Consider the following 18,797-nt stretch of genomic DNA (forward strand, 5'->3'; position numbering starts at 1 on the left):
TAATGTTATTTCTATTTGATTGACAGTTATTGTATCCAATACGCATCAGTGACATAATTGACGTTGACAAATCACAAGTTAACCGACCAATTGGATTGAGGAATGGGTGGAGAGATGTGACAGAATATCGTCCGGCTTCTTTACTCAGTCCGTCCAGTTCGATCGGCAACGGGAGCGGAGAAAGGAAAGCGGAGAGCCCGAAGGCAGCAGCCCCCACCACCGCCGGCCCAGGTTACCATCTAGCACCGGGAAAAAACACACTAGAGAGCCACCGCCGGCTTTAACAACAAGAAAACAACATGAGCAGCGAGGCCGAAACACAGCAGCCGCCGCAGCCTGCCGCCGACGTGGAGAGCCCGTCCAGCCCGGCAGCCGCAGCTACCGCGGGGGATAAGAAGGTCATCGGTAAGCTTTAGCCCCTTGGCCTACGGTCTTCGTTCCTTCAAAATGATAATTTCTTTTAGGCGTCGACGTTTCAAGTTTTGATACACTTTTACGTTAACGGATTTTTCAGTTAGGGAAAGCTTGTGGCCTCACCGCGGCTGTGTGGTGTCGTTATTCAGTCACAAACAGTATTGCTGTATACCCGTGCCTATTACCTGCCTAGAGTTTTTGTCATGGAGTTGTCAGGCTCAGTCTATTTCATACATATTAGGATTTAATAGGTTAAACTTTAGACGTTAAACGGTCTCAGTAAGTTTAAATGTTTGCTCGCGCGCCGCGTTCCAACACATCCGCGTGTGAATTGATAACCGCCATGACGCGTGCTCGAGCCCGCGGCCTACTAAATTGAGCGAGTCACATCGCGGTTCTCGCTTTATGGAACTACTATCGTGATAGAGCCACTGTCAGTATTATTTACTACATCAGAGTCCTCAATACGATTATTTTATTGTAAATATACGTATTTGTTTACTAATAAAGGCTGTCCATGTATCAGACACTTGAGCTTGGCCTTGAGTGTGACATGATGAACCTGATAATTTTGAGCTATTCGTATTAAACGCACAACGTTATACGAGTCCAATTGTCGAAGTCAGTGCGAACCGCGTCGGATTTTAAACCTAATGGATTAATTTTTGGGTTGGATTCTTGGGTGAGCGAATGTAAGCCAAGTTAAGCGCTCGCTCTTTCCCTTTGTTCGTGCGTGTGGTGCGTTTGACGCGTCGTGCATACGTGTCCTCATCTCTATTAACACCATCAACGCCGTCCCCGGAAGATCCCATCACCCCACATGTGATTTATTGTATAGATTACAAAACGGCAGCGTTAGTACTATGGATAATGATTATCTATATCAGTCTCGCCACTCCAGATATAAAATGTCCGCCATGGTGTTTGGATGATGGACACTTCTTTTGTCTGATCTGCCGATACAAACTCAAAGACGTTTAACTTGAAACGATAATCACTTGTCAAAACTAGAACTAAACGTATAGATGTGTCGTCTCGTAGTGCCTATCGTGTCCTGTAGTGAGGATGAAGGATCAGGACTTTGGCTTCAATCCGGCCACATGGCTGAGGCTAATGTGCTAACAGCAGTTAGCATCTCAACATCATCACTTCCTACTTCAACAACATATTGGGCAAATGAATGTGCTTATTAATATACCGTTACTGCAGTGTAAATTGAATCCAACACCTGGTCCTCTTTCACCCAAAGACATGAGTTTTAAATCCAATTTAAAAAAAAAAGTTGTATTGTAAGTAACCGTTTCATGAAAATTAGGCACTTTTTTATTTTTACATGAGTTCTTTGTAATTACTATCAAATTCAGTGGTGATTGTTATTACTGTAATAAAGTTGACTTTTTATGGTAATGGATATTTGGATTGATGTCAGGAAAATGTGAAGCAAAACCAACAAGGTCAAAACAAAGATTTTTTTCTTTATGCAATTTAAAAAAAAGAAGAACTCTAGAGCTAGTGGGAATCTCACAAACCTTTTACTAGTCTCATGCAACATTTTTGGCCTCTGCCAAAAAAAAAAACTTAAATGGAGATTTCCATCTTTTAAATGCCTCAGGCACCCAGATATGAATATCCTTGTGCAAAGGACTTCCATCCACAAAGTTAAAGGCTGATATTTATTTTAATTTATAAATTTATACTGTGAAAAATCTATATTATAAATGTGTAAAATATATTTTGAAACTACCTTCTATTATGATTCTATTGTTGCATTGCATTTCCTGCTACTTAATATAGTACTGTAAGATGTTTATTTATTCCTTGCGGTCCCCCGGGGATGCCCCGACCCCGTATTGTAAACCCCTGTTTTAAACCATTTGTAATGTCTATGTTTCTTTAAACTCTTGCCTGATGCTTAATATTCTTAATTCTGTAATTGGCATGTCAGTCATCATAACTTAAATAAGATGTTAATAATGTGAACTCTGAGGGTCCGTGCCTTTCATGGTGATGGAGGTTCTTCTGATAAGAGCAGCTGCGTTTGCATCAGTCTATTAAAAGCACCACAGTTGGCGGTTATAAATAGGACACAAAATGAACTCCACTCGCAGAGAGTAGCTTTTCAATTGCTTTGCTAGTTTAATGCATCTTTTTTTCGGTCAACAGTTGTAATTTGATTCTTGAAAATACTGTTGCTTGATACGTGTTGGATCTATCTAAACAATCTGTGTGTGGTTTTCTTTTCTCTTTGTAGCAACAAAAGTCCTGGGGACAGTTAAATGGTTCAATGTAAGGAACGGCTACGGTTTCATCAACAGGTAAATAACATTCAGCCTCTAAAGACTCTCCGATATAATATGTGGGTCGGGGAACATCCACAATCCTATTACAGCCTTTATGTGCTTATAAAGCTAGACCTGACTTGCATGCTATTATTTATTCAAAATTTGCTCTTCGACTCTGCATGCTTGTTTATACTCCTTCTGTCCTCAATTATTAAAATTTCACTCTGAACTTTCAAAGGAATGACACAAAGGAAGATGTCTTTGTGCACCAGGTAATTATTTGCTCTGTTTGTCACCATATCGACATCCCAACTTGGTTTTGGGGGACGATGTGTTTTCTGATTGCTTTTGCTTTGTATCTAGACTGCCATTAAGAAGAACAATCCAAGGAAATATCTTCGTAGCGTTGGGGATGGAGAGACTGTGGAGTTTGACGTCGTAGAAGGGGAGAAGGTGAGCTTGAGTTTTCTTTGATTTAGTTTCACCGAAATAATCAACTTTATAGTTTCTGGCATAACATTAAGTTTGGGAATTGAATCAATTCCGTTTAAAATACTAACAAATAATGTTTTCATGAAATTCGTTAAAGGGATACTTCACCCAAAAAGAAAAATTCTGTCTTAATTACACAACCTCATGTCGTTCCAAATTTTGTAAGACTTCGTTCATCTTTGGAACACAAATTATGATCTTTTTGATGAATTCTGAGTGATTTCTGTCCCTCCACTGACAGTCCACACAACTTCCACATTGATGCTTCAAAAGGTTCATACAGCGATCGTAAAACAAATCCATATGAATTGAGTAATTTAGTCAAAAATTTTCTGAAGAGACACGATCACTTTAAATGATGAATAGATTGAAGTTAGGCTTTTATTACATATAAACATTCATCAACTTACACATCAGTTGTGGTAAATGGAAGTTGACGTGCTAGAACCAATTAGCTTGGGTGTAACGGAGCATGTTTGAGTTTCCACAAGAACCATTGAGGTTCTCGCGTGTCAAGCTGGTACGGTTAAGCTTCTGGTAATGTTCGCTGATCAATCTGAATAAAAGCCTAAATTAAATCTGTTGAGTGTATAAAGTGAGGAGTCTATTCAGAAAATTTGGACTTAACCGCTCTATACATATGGATTGGTTTTATGATCTCTTTATGAACGTTTTGTGGGAGTTGCGTGGACTGAGTCAGTGGAGGGACAAAAATCTCAAATATCATCCTAGATCTTCATTTGGGTTTCGAGACGAATTGAAGTCTTACAGGTTTGATACAACACTGGGGTGAGTAATTAATGGTGCAGAATATCTTTTTATATATATATATATATATATATATATATATATATATATATATATATATATATATATACACACTATCATTCAAGAGTTTCTTTGGATATCTTTAATGCATTTGATCTAAAGCCTTTAATTTGTTTTGGATACAGAAATTGAATTTCTTTAGAATATTAATTTCAATACATGTGAACTTAAGCTGGTTGAAAGAATGTGGAGAGACTAGATTGGCAGCTTTTGAAAAAAGTGACTGTTTTTAAAGGGATAGTTCACCCAAAAATAATAGTAACAGTAATTACTCACCCTCATGTTGTTCCAACCCCTTAAGACCTTGGTTCATCTTCGGAACACAAATTAAGATATTTTTGATGAAATCTGAGAGCTGGATCACTCCTCCATAGGCTTCTTCAGGGATTGAAACGTGCTATCCCCGAAAAGTAATGAGATATCGTTAAAATAGTCCAAGTGACTACAGTGGCTCAATCTCAAGTGATGGGAATACTTTTTGTTTGCAAAAACAAAATTAACGACTTTATTTCAACTATTCATTTCCTTCTCTGTGGGCCTCTAGTCAGTTAACGTATATGATTGCGTATTGGTACGTCACACGTAGGCTCACTATTGGCCGACGCTGGTCATGTGTGTGATGCGTGTGACGTACAACAACAGAAGTTTACGCTATTATACTAGTGAACTGACTCGAGGCCCACAGAGAAGGAAATGAATAAAGTCGTTAATTTTGTTTGTTTTTGCAAACAAAAAGTATTCTCGTCACTTGATAAATTTAAGAATGAGCCACTGTAGTCACTTGGACTATTTTAACGATGTCTTTAATAACTTTTCGGGGCTGGTAAATTTCAATCCCTTAGAAGCCTATGGAGGAGTGATCCAGCTCTCAGATTTCATTAAAAATATCTTACTTTGTGTTCCGAAGATGAACGAAGGTCTTACGGGGTTGGAACAACATGAGGGTGAGTGATTACTGACAGAATTTTCTTTTTTGGGTGAACTATCCCTTTAAATTACAACATTTGCTTGTTCACTTAATTCCAATACATCCATTCATTTAATAGTTTGATTTTGTCTAAAATAACAAATTGTTAGCAATTTTGACTGAATGTATAGTTAAGACATTAGGGTTACTTCCTCCAATGTGCTAAAAGAATTTGTAGTGGATCCAGAATATATATTAGTTTAATTCTCTACTTTAAACTATATGAAGGAGATATTGATTAAATATCACATTTCTGCCCAGACTATAGTAGAGCAGACCTTTCAGAGTGACTTACAGGAAATTCCTCCATTCTGTGGCCATTATCTAAACTAAATGTGAGTCTATTGAATTAGCAGACATTTGATATACATTTTGTCTTCATTTATCAGGGTGCCGAGGCAGCCAATGTGACCGGCCCTGGTGGCGTCCCTGTGCAGGGTAGCAAGTATGCGGCTGACAGGAACCGATACAGGCGGTATCCACGCAGGAGGGGCCCCCCTCGTGACTACCAGGAGAACTATCAGAGTGACGGGGAGGGAGAGGTACGGGAGAAGAGAGAAGGGGAAGAAAATCCCCCTGAGGGTGAGATGGAGCAACAGCAGCGTAGACCCACCTACCCCGGCAGACGGCGCTACCCACCATACTTTGTGCGGAGACGTTATGGCAGACGTCCTCCCTATTCCAACACACCCCAGAGAGGGGACATGACAGAGGTAGGCTGACAAAGAAAAGTTATAATATTGTGAAATCAATATTGTTGCAAGCTCTTTGCCTAAGAGTTTGACTGTTCTTGGCTTCTAGGGTGGGGAAGTTGAAGAGAGCCAAGGTGGTCCAGATCCAGGCAACAAACCAATGAGGCAGAACTACTACAGAGGCTTCAGACCAAGGTTCAGACCCAGATTTGCATGTTGTGTTTGCAGACGTGAGGTTGTAGCAATTGTGAGAATTTTAAAAAATAAACTAGCAATTGCAAGTTTATATCTTGCAATTCTAAGAAATTTATTGCAAGACTCACCATTGTGAGGGGCGGGTGGGGGACGGTAGAATTGTGACTTTATAACTCGCAATTGCGAGTTAATCTTTATATATAATCCCTCATAATCTTTAATCAAAATGATGACTTCTCTGGACAACCTGTCACTCACAGGAGATTGACCAATAACACCACAGGAGATTGACCAATAACACCACAATGAATCAATCAATTCCTCATGGACAAGTCCCACTCTAAATTTTTTTTATTTGATTGAGAAGCAGTTTCATTCACTGTTTATATACGTCACAATAGGGACGAACCCCTCCCAAATCCCCCCTGGAGGGCCACTGCCCTGCATAATCAGGGTACCCGCGGGTCTTAAAAGCATTGAAAAAGTCTTAAATTTGATAATCTCAAATTAAGGCCTTAAAAGCCTTGAATTGGGTATACAAAGTCTTGGATTTCGTTACAAAGGTCTTAAATATTATTTTGCCTTTCCTAGGATTAAGTTCATACCGTAGCAAAATTAACTATTACTAATGTAGGCTAATTCAAAATTCATGCCGCGTTGAGTGCACCTCGCACTCCACATCATAGCAGAAAAACTGATAGCCTGCGCACTCGTTACTATGGTTACTAGGCAAGTGAGGTACCAAAAAAGATGGTAGCCTAGTTTGTCGTCTGAGATGGGAAAGTGTCGGTTTAATCCGCTGTGGCCACAAATGCCAGAATTCATTAATTTAAACCCCAAATCAGAGCGTTAATGTAAAAAGAACATTTTCTAACCGTTCTTTTCAATAGTTTTTGCAACCATGCGCGCGCTCTCTCTACACTGCTGAAGAAGCGCGGATGATCTGAAAACACAGACAAGCTGGAGTTCAGAAATCTTCATTTGAGATTTTCTACTTAAATTAAAGTGTCATTCATGCGGTCGGTGTTCTGTCACGAGCCGCTTGCGCTGTTTGTGCGACTAAAGCCTTGTTTATACTCGACGTGTCCGCACGAGCGCGAGTCTTCGCTGACTGCGCGCGCACCTCTCCAAACGGACGAGGCGTTTATACTTGACGTGCTCGCCATTGTGCTATTCTGTGAAACGACAGGGGGCGACTCAGAGTAATTCTCCTCTAAACCACCAGGAATCAGCAGTGAAGAATTAGTTTGCCGTTGGTTAGTTTATTAGTAGTTTATTAATTTCTGATTCATAAAAAGAGTAATAAATGCAGTAGGTTTATTGTACTTTCACTGCATGTAAACTAGTTAAACAACTGAAGCCTTATTGAAGAGTGTTTAAACCTTAATTTCATCAGCAGGTCTTACTTCTGCTATTGTAGGCTTATTTTGTAAATGTAAGCAGTTACTTTAGACAAGTGCAAACTGGGTGCTTAATGCAATGTTCCTATTCACAAAATGAGAGGCTTTTATGGTCACCCATCAATGCAAATGCCGAAATCTCCCACTACTCACTATATAGTGGACTATATAGTGAGCTCGCCATTTTGTAGTGCTGTCCGAATGTATAGTGATGATTATTATACCCTATATAGTCCACTCAATGTATCCCAGAATGCATTTTGAAAAGTAGTGTGTAAGGATCATACACATGCTGGTACAGACGTACCAGTTCGGCCAGATTCGGCTCAAAGTCGTTCATCTTCGTTCGGATGCGGCGCCGCGCGCGATGTTACAAAAAGTGCCGTGCACACCCCCAGGCGAAATGGGGTCTTGCGACCGGCCACAACGCAATGACGTCATTTTTGCCGCACGCACCTTCACGCTCCTGCGGACGCGTCGAGTATAAACAACTTCAGGGCACATATCGCGTATCATTTGCGCGCTCAAGTTCGTTATTTCAAATTTTTTCAAGCGCGTTCGCGCCGCATCGAGATAAAAACATCTCAACTTTCCAGAAAGCCGCTAGCGTTTTCCTTGCTGTAACGGAGAGCGCAGCTGATGGTTGCTAAGCAACGACAGACGCCTCCGGAGCGCAACCGCCGTATAGCGCTTTGGGAAAAGGAGAACACGGCGCGCCTAGCGTTTTCTACTCGTTTTTAGGCGCTATATGTGAGCGCAGCCTAAATCTGCGATCAAAATGAAGGCTGATATCCAGCAGTGTTTTTAATATTGATCATATTATAAGAGCAAGAATGCAATGTTCCCCGAATATCCACACGATTTTTTAATGTGACATTGATTTTATACAACTTTAAAAAAAACATTAACATTTAACAATGTAACATTAAGTGATGTACTACATTTAAAACAGCGTTGTCGGGCTTATTGCTCCATTTTGCAAGGAAATAAGTGGCTTTGAACGAATCGTGAGATTCAATGAATGAATGACTCAAAGACTCACTCATAAAGATAGCAAGTTACCACCTAAGACCAATAAGCATTTTCATGTGAAGGTGAAGACTAAATCAAAAATGGCTGCCAAAATTAACACTGGCCTACACACGTGCGCGCTACAACGCTGTTGTGTATATGTATTAAAATTGACTGATAATTTAAGTAAAATATTTTATTTAATTCAAGTAGCCTACTTGTACATAATTATTTTCTAGGGTTTAAAATGTATACAGATTTGACATTTTCCCCTCATACGCCTTTCGGAATGGGTACAAAGTTGGCATTGAATTTAATTTGAAATGTTATTAAAAAGGTCTTAAAAAGCCTTGAATTTAAGTTGGAGGATCCTGGGGGTACCCTCATGATTTACATCCAACTCTATTCAAAAACACCTGAGCAAAGTCTTCAGAGTTACCGGAAAACTATAGATGGGTGTTTGATCTGGGTTTAAACTAAACTCTGCTGGGCTGGATTTGAGGAAACCTGTCCTGAATACTGTGACTAGTTTGACTAGTTTTGCAAGTTTTTTGAGTCACAATTGAAGTATTAGTGGCAAAAGTCTAAATTTAAACCTCAGTAGCAAAAATGTAGTTGGCAAGTTTGGTATAGTTCTGTTAATGTCCAAACTGTCGGTTTTAAAGAATTAATTTAAAAGGTTTATTCTTCACTCACGTCTGCATGGCATTATGCATATTCAAATGTTTTTGACATGAATAGCATTTTATGTAATTACACTTGTTTGTTTTCTATGTTGTTGATATACTGTATAATAATGCTGAAAACGTGCCTTTGTGGTTGCATTTATTTATTTTTACCTGAAATTCAGCTGCAAACCCTAGTGGAAATGAATGCTGGCTTCACATGAGTTTCCTGAACGCCCTCAAGTTGTATTTGCAACTGAAAGTTTGAGTAGGGTAGCCCATAAACTTTAACCCCTTAACTGTCACCGTCCCGTATACGGGACGCCTAACTTTACTTCAATATATTACTATTAAATCATAATTTAATCATGACAAACTATATATCGTTGGAAAGGTCTAACACTCCTAAATAGATATTTTAGCGCTGTATTTTTATTACAAATTATGTAGGAACAGTAATATATGAATTTATGACAGGAGTGCGCCTCAAAAAATCGACGTCATAACAGGAGTTTCTGACCTTGGTCACAAAAAGTTGACGCACACACTTTTAATAATTGAAACTTTGGTTTTTAATGCTAAAAGTTCATTATAAAACATAATCTAGTATTTGTCAATAAAAAAAGATAAAAAATTTTTTAAAAAGTAAAGTAAAAAGCCTCTAAAAACTCTAAAAAGTGTAATATATATTATATATATATATATATTAATTTTCATTATTATTACATCACATATTTTAGTAGTTATCATAAATTAGGTATCATTTGAAAGCTTACGAACTCAGAATTCATCCTGTGAAACCCGTTTTGAAATTGGACGTTGCGTTACCATAGAAACGGTATTTTTGAATTAGGCCCCTCCCCTTTTGGGCATCATCTTTCATAATTTTTTATCAAAACCTTTTCTAATCTTGACAAAACACATATTGTCAGAAAGGTCTGAGTCTCAAGGTTCCATTTTTAGTGACAAAAGTGATATTTGGATAGAAATTTATTAATTTGTTATGGCAGAATGCATACAATTAAATTCAATGGAATGCAATGGCACCCGGTGGCTATTTTTGGTACTACGCCTAAAGAAAATCTCATGAGAACTTCAATTTTTGTGATATCAACTTCAAATTTGGAACACAACTTGGTTAGATATATAGCTTTTATTTTATAGTAATTTTATAGTAAAAAATATTTTGTAAAATATTTATTTTATATAAAAAAAAATATTAATAAAGTATATTTGATTTACTGTAAATTTAAATTTCCATAACTTTTTCATACTTTAATTTTTTGAAGAGTTTTCACTTAAGTAATAATCTGCTGATTGTTTTCTTTAAAACAAGACCAAACTTAGGTCTATATTCCAAAGCATTCTTGAATTACAACCATTTAAGTTTGTATAGTGCATTTTAATGTCCATTATAAAAAGGGGAGGTGACACTTAAGGGGTTAAACGGTGCAGGGGAGAATTACTGCTGTGACGGGTATTCTTTTTTCCACAACAGCTACATCACTATCTTCTTTAAGTAGTGCAAACTTGGATATGACTAACTATTTGAAGAATATCGTATCTTTTATAAACTGAAAAATTAATTTTTGACCTTAATTTCTAGAATTGTTAGCAAGTTAGTCAGATTGTACTGTGGATGTTAATATGATTGTCAACGAATGGGATGCTGCATTTTTATTAAAATTACTATGTCCAGTACATTTTGGCTTAATAAGATTTCCTCAAGGAATGGGCAAGAATAAACCTGGTGTCCTCCACTATTCCCAAGCACTGGAATGAGACAAGCTCGTAATCACAACTTAAGAAGTGGAAATTTCCAATAGCATGTGAAGGCATCTAGTTAGTCGAGTATGCAAATGTCCCAGAAATTTGTCATGCTTGACTACATATGCTAAGTAGATACTCTTAGCAATCTATGTATACTGTTTCTTTAAAGGGATGGGTTCTTTAATTACTCACCCTCATGTCATTTCAAAACTGTAAGACTTTTGTTCATCTTTCTGAAGAACAAAACAGAAACGGAAGCAAGCAGAGGCTTGACCGAACCTTATTGTTTTCTTGCACATCAAGCAAACATGCTTAAAAAAACATGCTATAAAAACAAGTCTTGCAGGTTTGGAACAACATTAGGGTGAGTTATTAGCCAAAGTATTTATTTTTTGGTGTATTATCCCTTTAAAGACAGATCATAACCTTTTCAAAGTCAGATACATAAAAACATAGATTGATCTAATTTGATACCGAAAAGACTGATTACCCGTAACTAACTGCTAGTTTGTCATAATAGTTATTAACATAATGGCTATGTTTATGCAACTGGCCCCTGGTCCCTTTTAATGGCTAATATTTGAGAACTTCACCTTGATTGATTCTCTCCTGCATCTTTTGTGGCCATTTCTCTTATTTGAACCTTTAGGTTTGTTGGGTCTTTCAAGCTTCATGTGTAATTGAATGTGCATTAGTTCCTCATGTACACCAAGTTCCCAGCATAACCAAAAATAAATATTTTTTTAGCAGGGGTCCCCCACGTCCCCGGCCAGTGCGGGAACCCCGGGAAGGGGAGGAGGATAAGGAGAACCAGAGCGAGAGTGGGCAGAGCCAGGAGCCCCGTCAGCGCCGCTACCGTCGCAACTTCAACTACCGCCGCAGACGGCCCCAGACAACCAAGCCTCAGGACGGCAAGGACAGCAAGGCAGCCGATGCATCAGCCGAAAAATCAGCCGCTCCCGAAGCCGAGCAGGGCGGAGCAGATTAACCGGCTCGAACATCTAGACCATCCGGCCGGGTGGGTTAACCGCTTCAGATGAGAAGTTACTGCATGCAAATTAACACTTGTTTATCAAGTGTGTTGTGCTTTTTGACTGTAGAGCTCTTTCTTAGGGTCAACTAATCTTTGTTCCATTCTGTAGTAGTTTTTTTTTTTTCTCTCTCTTTTCTTTGGGATGCTTTTTTTTTCTTTCTTTTGGTAAATAACATGGAACATGTCTAGACCACATTTAACTAATAAAAAAAACTAAATGCAGAATTTTTACAAGAAAATAAAGCCTATTTGTTTGAGCATTAAGATTTCTCTTGCATTGCCATTATTTTCATGACAATTGAGCACATTTTCACCCTGATTTTTTTATTTTTTTACATATTGTAATGTTTTTCTGGGTTTTGATGTGGATTAAAAAATGTATAATTTTATAGAAGTGCTTAATTGTCAGGAAAATGTCATTTGTAAAATAGCCTGTTCTTAAAAATAGCCTTCAATTTATGTATGTTCATTTTAAGTGAATAGGATGTTTTCATGAGATTTCCATTTGATCAGATTCACATGATTCATTAGCATCAATTATATGTGGGATAGGATGGGTGGGGGGTGTCTGCACATAATGGATGGTGTTTCAGCTTCAGTTTGCACTTTTCATTGATGGAAGGCTAGATAATGCAGTGGATTTGATTTAGCAGACTGTCTGCCCTGTCCTGGCAAACACTCTTGTGCTCATAGCAACTTCTAAAATTGATCAACCAGCAGCACAAGCATGCTAATCTCTTTGTGTGTGTGTGTGTGTGTTTGCCTTTTGCAGTTTTGTCAAGAAGAAACATCCAAGATCTGAGCAATAAGAAACGGATATGATCGTCTAAGCTTGCAAAAATGCATTTCGACCAGATTACCACCGATTGCCTGCAGACTCTATGCAGACCTGTTTTCTTTTCCATTCTTTTTATGTGACAGCTAAAAGTTTTGGGGAAACGGCAGATGTTTTTCTAAATCGGTCTTAAGTTTTTACACCAAATGGTTTTTAAAAGTAATTTGATATCTGGTCAGTTTGACATTTTTAAATAACTTTTTATGTATCCAAACATGAATTTTAACAAAGGCAAGCTGAAATAAAACCAGAAACAGTTCTTCTAGTGTGAGTGGTGTTTAACTAACAGTTCATTCTGACAGTGTTCTTTCACATTACAAACACTTCCGACACTCAATTTACAGAGATCCTAATGTTTAGGTGTCCGAAGTAGAGCATGCTCCATGGTGTAGTTAGATATTCCGCTCAGACGTCGGTCTCCTTGCGTAGTCGTGCCATACGCTGTATGTTGTTCTCCATCGCAGTGCGGTTCGTGATCTGAGTGGCACAGCTGGCAGGAAACCAACCCCTCTCGCCATCTCTCATCCGCTCTCCATGACACCAACCTACAACACAGCCAATCACACTCATTCACTTAATTGTTCTTTATGTACACACAAACTCCCATCCAAAGTAACTTAAAAATAAGAAAAAGCATTTAACACTGAGTCAGAGGATGTGCACAGTTCTGAGTACAGGCAGAGTTGTCAACTCATACTTGTTATTCTGATACAACGGCTGCATCTGAAATTGCATGCATACTATATTAGTAAGCGAAATAAATTTTGTGACAAAAGAATGTCCAAATTAACGGTACTCTTTTATGAGTAGAAAAAATGTACCAGGACGACCTACTTCCGGTGAGATTATGAAGTGTGCATTTATTGACACTTTACTATCCCATGAGGCCACAGGAGAGGATTTGTGAATGGCAGTGAAGTAATGTAACTGATGCTGGTATGTCACATGATAACATGGCAAATGTAGTATGTCAAGAATACATGCTTTATAGAATGTACTTTTTTGCGGTCGTAAAGTACTTACTTCAAAATAAGTGCCTACTTGAGAGTATGCGATTTCAGATGCAGCCAAAAAAAGGGGTTATGAGGAGTAGGGTTTAATGGGTCTGTCTGCCGTATGATTGAAGTGACAGAAAGCCACCATGCTTACCGTCTACTTCCTGTAAAACGATGACCACTTCTGCCTGCTGCAGGCTCAGGTCATCTGGTGCTTTTGGCATATAGGCTTTTGTAGCTTCATATTGAGGCAAATCTTGGAATCCCCAAACAAAATGTGTCAGTTAACAAGACTAGCTTAACCAAAAAGTAGTTTCCAAACTGAATTAATGTGCACAAAAACAAGTTACAAGGCTTTTAAATGACAAATTACATTCAATGATCAGACTCACCATCATAAGTAATGTTGTTGCTTTGTTTGACATCACTGAGTCCTGTGACCCATCGAGCTCTGTCCAGCCTACAAAACATTTCAGAGGAATAACCTATTAGAATCAATCTGACACTTACAATACAAGTAAATGGGGCAAAAACAAAATATTATGGTCTAATATTTAGATTACAGTAATTCTGGTGAAAAAGGTTAATGTTTTTTTTTCTTTTTAAACAATCATATAGCCTTACACACACATTCACTAAGTGATACATTAGTTTCTTGTTAAGCTTAACCCTATAAGGCTTGAGTTATATTTGATGCACACATTTCTAGTCTAGATTATCAACATATTCATAACTTTAACCCAAAAGTCGCAAAAAAACAGGTGGATGGAAACAGCTATTGAAAACTTACTTGCTTTCTGCAACAAATACCATCTGTTCACAACGGCCTTCGCTGTTGGGACTCATTATCAGCTTCAGAATGAATTTGGAGTCTGTGATTTCCTCTTCCACCTCCACATTCTCCACAGTGGCATAGTCCAACACAACAGAACTCTCCTCACTTAATAAAAAAAAGGAGTGTTACTTACATACCAGCACCACCTAACAGCCCATAATATCACAGCTCGGACATAATGACAACGCAAATAAACCTTGAAGGGGTTGTTCACCCAAAAGTAAAAATTCTGTCAAAATCTACTCACCCTAATGTCGGTCAAAACCCATAAAACCTTGGTTAATCTTCGAAACACAAATTCAGATATTTTTTAAATGAAACCTGAGAGGTTTCTGTCCCTCCATTTAAAACTGCAGGTAACCAAAACTTTGAGGATCCAAAAAGGTCATAAGAGCAGCGTAAAATGAATACATGTGAATTGAACGGATTAATCTAAGTCTTGTGAAGAGATGTACAATAGCTTTATGTGATCAGCAGATTTAATTGAGGCTTTTATTTACATATAAAAAGTAAACATACATATAGCACATCATCACAAAGTAAATGAAATCTGTTCATCATATAAAGCAATCAAGACTAGCTTGATTCATATGGATTCGCTTTACGACTCACTAGGACCTTTCAATGGAAGGACAGAAACCTTAAAGGATGTTTCAGAGATGAACCAAAGACTTATGGGTTCGGAATGACATGAGGGCGAGTAAATGTGTTTACACTTGGCATTAACATGCGATCATCGTGATCCAAACATTAGCCAATCAAGCCGATCGGATCATAAGCCAATCAGGATGGTGCATTTACACCCGTCCACATCAAGTGGCTTCTGCATCTGGATAACAGATCAGATCTCGCATTCCCGCGAAAAAAAAAAGGATGGCTCCGGTGCAAAGTCCACCTGAACAAGTGGGTTTTCTTTTAAAAACAGTTTTCAGTCGGGGTATATTTTACATATCTCGCAAAATGAGGAGGATGAAGTGGCTGCAAGTACTAATAATGTGGATAGATACAGTAATGGAAACGGTAGCCTATAGATAAACGTATCCGAGAACGTTGCCAGCTGTGGTGGGAAAAATGTGCGTTCTTTACAGAAAATGAATGGTTCTGCAATTTTAGGGTACGAAAGCAAACAATTGTAGTATATTTGCGATACTTCGCACTCGACTGTATCGCAAAACCACAAAGCTATGTGCAACAATTCCTGGAGAGAGGAGGGGGAATGACTGGGGTTTTGTGTGATGTGCACCTGTGAATGCAGACACAATGGCTGGATTGCGTTTACATTACACTGAGATCCGATCACAATGCATCCTCGACTACCTCCGAACCTGGACACGCTGGTCGGATAACATTCCGATCAGAAGCGCGTTTACACTTGTCTTTTCAATGTGTAGCCTGTGGACAACATCCGGATACAGGTCGCAGGTTAATGCCAAGTGTAAACGCAGCCAATGATGACAATTTTCTAACCCTTACTCCCCATTAACTGAAAGTGGCAAGTATCGAGATGTTGGCTAAACGAGTTCTCTCTACTTTTGGCAAACACTGATAGATAATATACGTTTACATTTTGAAATGACTAGATGAAAGTCTGTTTTTAATAAATAAATCAATCCAAATATATAGTTCAGGGCCAAATTTGTATTATTTGCTTGTAGGACAATGTGGATTTCTCAGCAGTAAGAAGCATGTAAGAAGTTTGCAGTATGAACTTGATGTTGAAATGGTGTCTAACTAAGCTTATTGATAGCTGAAAGTATTAGCAAATTATCCAAAATATGTATTATACCAACACGGAAGGGGTCTTGAATTTTGAATGTTTGAATTCTGCAAGCCCAGATTTCAGTGCAGGATCGGTCATGCAAGAAACAATCGATGATGCACTTCTGTTGAATTATTTAAAATGCATTAAATTGTGCAGTAAATGTGCACAAATGTGCATTAAAGTATCGAATCATTCAACATTAATGCAGTAGTCCTGTCAATTAACCACGTTTGAATTCTGTGTACGTCAATGTTATGAACAACTTCCTATCGCCACGGAATAAGCATCTTGATGAAAACAGCCCAAGCCACTGTAACTACTTCAGAAACAGTCACATGGAAATCTAATGTGGTCAACACCAGAATTCATAACTGAAAAGAGTGCTGTGATTTGACTGAGTGGACACTGAATGAAGTTGTCATTGGCATCACTGGTCTGACCTCTTTTTCTTTGTGACGATGAGCACATCATTGAAGAGGAACAGGTAGAAGCTCTTGTAGCTGAAAGCCTTCCTGAAAATGCTGAGATCATCAGTGTACGCAGCCAGCTCACCACTCTTTTTTAGCCAGCGAGATGAAGACACTAACGGGAAACGCTAAAAACATACATGAAGTGTAAGAGACACACTACAGGATTATTAAGACTGTATGACAAAGACTTTACATACAAAGTTTAGGTTCAAGAAATAATCCTTTCTTTCTTAAAACACATCCCTGATCTTACGAGTTTGTCTTGCACTCCAATTTACTTGCTCCACTTCTTCTGATCTCACTCTTATTTTTCATCCCTTTACCTCCAAAAACTTGGGATGTAATTTTCACTTTTTATGATCCAATCAATTCCAGATGCATAAAATCAATCAATTTTTTCCATGTAAAATTGATTTGCTAACTTTACAATAAGGTTCAGTAGTTAACATCAGTTAATGTATTAACTAACATGAGCAAACAATGAATAGCTGTATTTTTATTAACTAACATTAACAAAAATTAACTAATACAGTAACAAATGTATTGCTCATTGTTAGTTCATGTTACTTAATACATTAACTAGTTACTGTATTAGTTAATCTTTGTTAATGTCGGTTAATAAAAATACAGCTGTTCGTTGTTTGTTCAAGTTAGTTCACAGTGCATTAACTAATGTTAACAAAAACAACCTTTCATTTTAATAAAGTATAAGTAAATGTTGAATTTAACTAAGATTAATGTTGATAGATTATAAGATTAAATGCTGTAGAAGTATTGTTGATTCTAAGGTAGTTAACTAATAAAAACTTTTTGTAGTGTTATCATTTATTCAGTCAGAAATAAGTCGAAGCGGTCGCAGAGGAACAGGTTTTATTATTTTATATTTAAAAAATCTCAAAAGAATGTAGGACAAAAACGTAATGGAAACAAGAGCATTTTATCACTTCAGGTTCCATCGTCCTGAAGTCAGTGTTTTTTTTAATCGTTTTTTGGTAAAATGCTTGAAATATGGTCTGTGGTGAACACAAGCTCAAGATATATTTATTTTTTATTCTATGATTTACAATACATCAGTTATACACTCTTGTAATTTTTTAAGCTTTTGCTTGTCTTGGTTAAGTGGCAAAAAAAAGTCTCAATTCTGTCACTGAGTTTTGGTTTTGGCACTTTTGGCTTGCTTAGTTGGGGACACTTGATATTCCACAATATTATTGACCTGCCTGCATTGACACCATTATGAGAACTGAACTGAACTGGATGATGATATCACGGTTTTCTCTAGAGCGGCTTTTTATATATATATATATATATATATATATATATATATATATATATATATATATATATATATATATAAATGAACTAAATTAATAACTTTTTTTACAACAAAAATGAACCATCACTGCATTTAATTAAGCTGGACTGTGACTGCTTTGAAACAGTCTGTATTGTAAAAAGCGCTATGTAAATAAAGGTGACTTGACTTGAATTTTTAGGGAAATGTTATTAAACAAAGAATGAAAAAGTTGTCAGAAGTGATGGTGACGTGGAAGTCACGCGACCGTGGTGTCGTTCGTTTATACTAGCCTGCGTTTAACTTTTGACGATTTTATGTGCTTCAAAATTCATAAAATTTGTGAAGATTATCAAGACAAAAGGTGTAAGAATCATAAGCTTTTGTTAGTCACACACCTTATTTTCTGAAATAATCCAATGGAAAAATCTTTTTTTTTTTTTTTGTCGAGGGAAACCGGGTGATGCTCTTACTGCAGAACCTTATATCTAAAACTAGGCCTCAACTGGGTCAGAAAAGTGAATTGCTTTCTTTAAAGGTGTCCTTTATCATCCACCTGTGCAAACATTTACCTTGATTTTGCCAAACTCCATCTGTTTCTGGATGGTGTACATCTGCTCCGTCCGCTCCATCCTCCGTGCTCCATCATTACAGTTCTTCACCAACTGACAGGAGTAAAGAGAGAAAAAGCTTGAGAACTATGAAAAACTGCTTCAGTACAGTACAGTTTGTGCTACTTAATCATTTCTGAGAAACACACAAGCACTTATTTCACGAGAGTCTTATTTTAGGCAACTGGAAGTGCAACAGTGACTGTTAACTTTATTATATAGGGTGCATACAGGTTGATGGGACAC

General features: G+C 37.7%; 3 protein-coding genes across 4 annotated transcripts in view; 1 reads left to right on the forward strand and 2 right to left on the reverse strand.

Annotated features, from left to right (window-relative positions):
• On the forward strand, positions 1 to 12,843 carry ybx1 (Y box binding protein 1). Of its 2 annotated transcripts, none has more exons than XM_077224591.1 (8): positions 1 to 405; positions 2,666 to 2,729; positions 2,935 to 2,968; positions 3,060 to 3,149; positions 5,373 to 5,696; positions 5,785 to 5,870; positions 11,467 to 11,734; positions 12,522 to 12,843. In XM_077224591.1, exons 1-7 carry the CDS (start codon positions 300 to 302, stop codon positions 11,702 to 11,704), a joined length of 942 nt encoding a protein of 313 aa, XP_077080706.1. In that variant the 5' UTR covers positions 1 to 299; the 3' UTR covers positions 11,705 to 11,734; positions 12,522 to 12,843. The 2 variants fall into 2 exon arrangements, with proteins under 2 accessions (XP_077080706.1, XP_077080705.1); XM_077224590.1 differs by having other exon boundaries at positions 94 to 405; positions 11,464 to 11,734.
• The window catches only part of espn (espin), a 189,863-nt gene that overhangs the window by 31,650 nt on the left and 139,416 nt on the right, over positions 1 to 18,797 (reverse strand). The gene's annotated exons all lie outside the window — the stretch shown is intronic.
• The window catches only part of arhgef16 (Rho guanine nucleotide exchange factor (GEF) 16), a 24,995-nt gene continuing 18,961 nt past the window's right edge, over positions 12,764 to 18,797 (reverse strand). The window contains exons 10-15 of the mRNA XM_077224576.1: positions 18,513 to 18,605; positions 16,617 to 16,771; positions 14,370 to 14,519; positions 13,972 to 14,039; positions 13,734 to 13,835; positions 12,764 to 13,129 (exon numbers count right to left, since the gene is read on the reverse strand). Of these exons, the coding sequence (XP_077080691.1) occupies positions 12,990 to 13,129; positions 13,734 to 13,835; positions 13,972 to 14,039; positions 14,370 to 14,519; positions 16,617 to 16,771; positions 18,513 to 18,605 (708 nt within the window). The 3' untranslated portion in view covers positions 12,764 to 12,989. The remainder of the gene's footprint in view (positions 13,130 to 13,733; positions 13,836 to 13,971; positions 14,040 to 14,369; positions 14,520 to 16,616; positions 16,772 to 18,512; positions 18,606 to 18,797) is intronic.

Source organism: Siphateles boraxobius, unplaced genomic scaffold (assembly GCF_051911475.1).
Source record: "Siphateles boraxobius isolate OS27281-9 unplaced genomic scaffold, OSU_SipBor_1 9, whole genome shotgun sequence".
NCBI classification, from domain to species: Eukaryota; Metazoa; Chordata; class Actinopteri; order Cypriniformes; family Leuciscidae; genus Siphateles; species Siphateles boraxobius.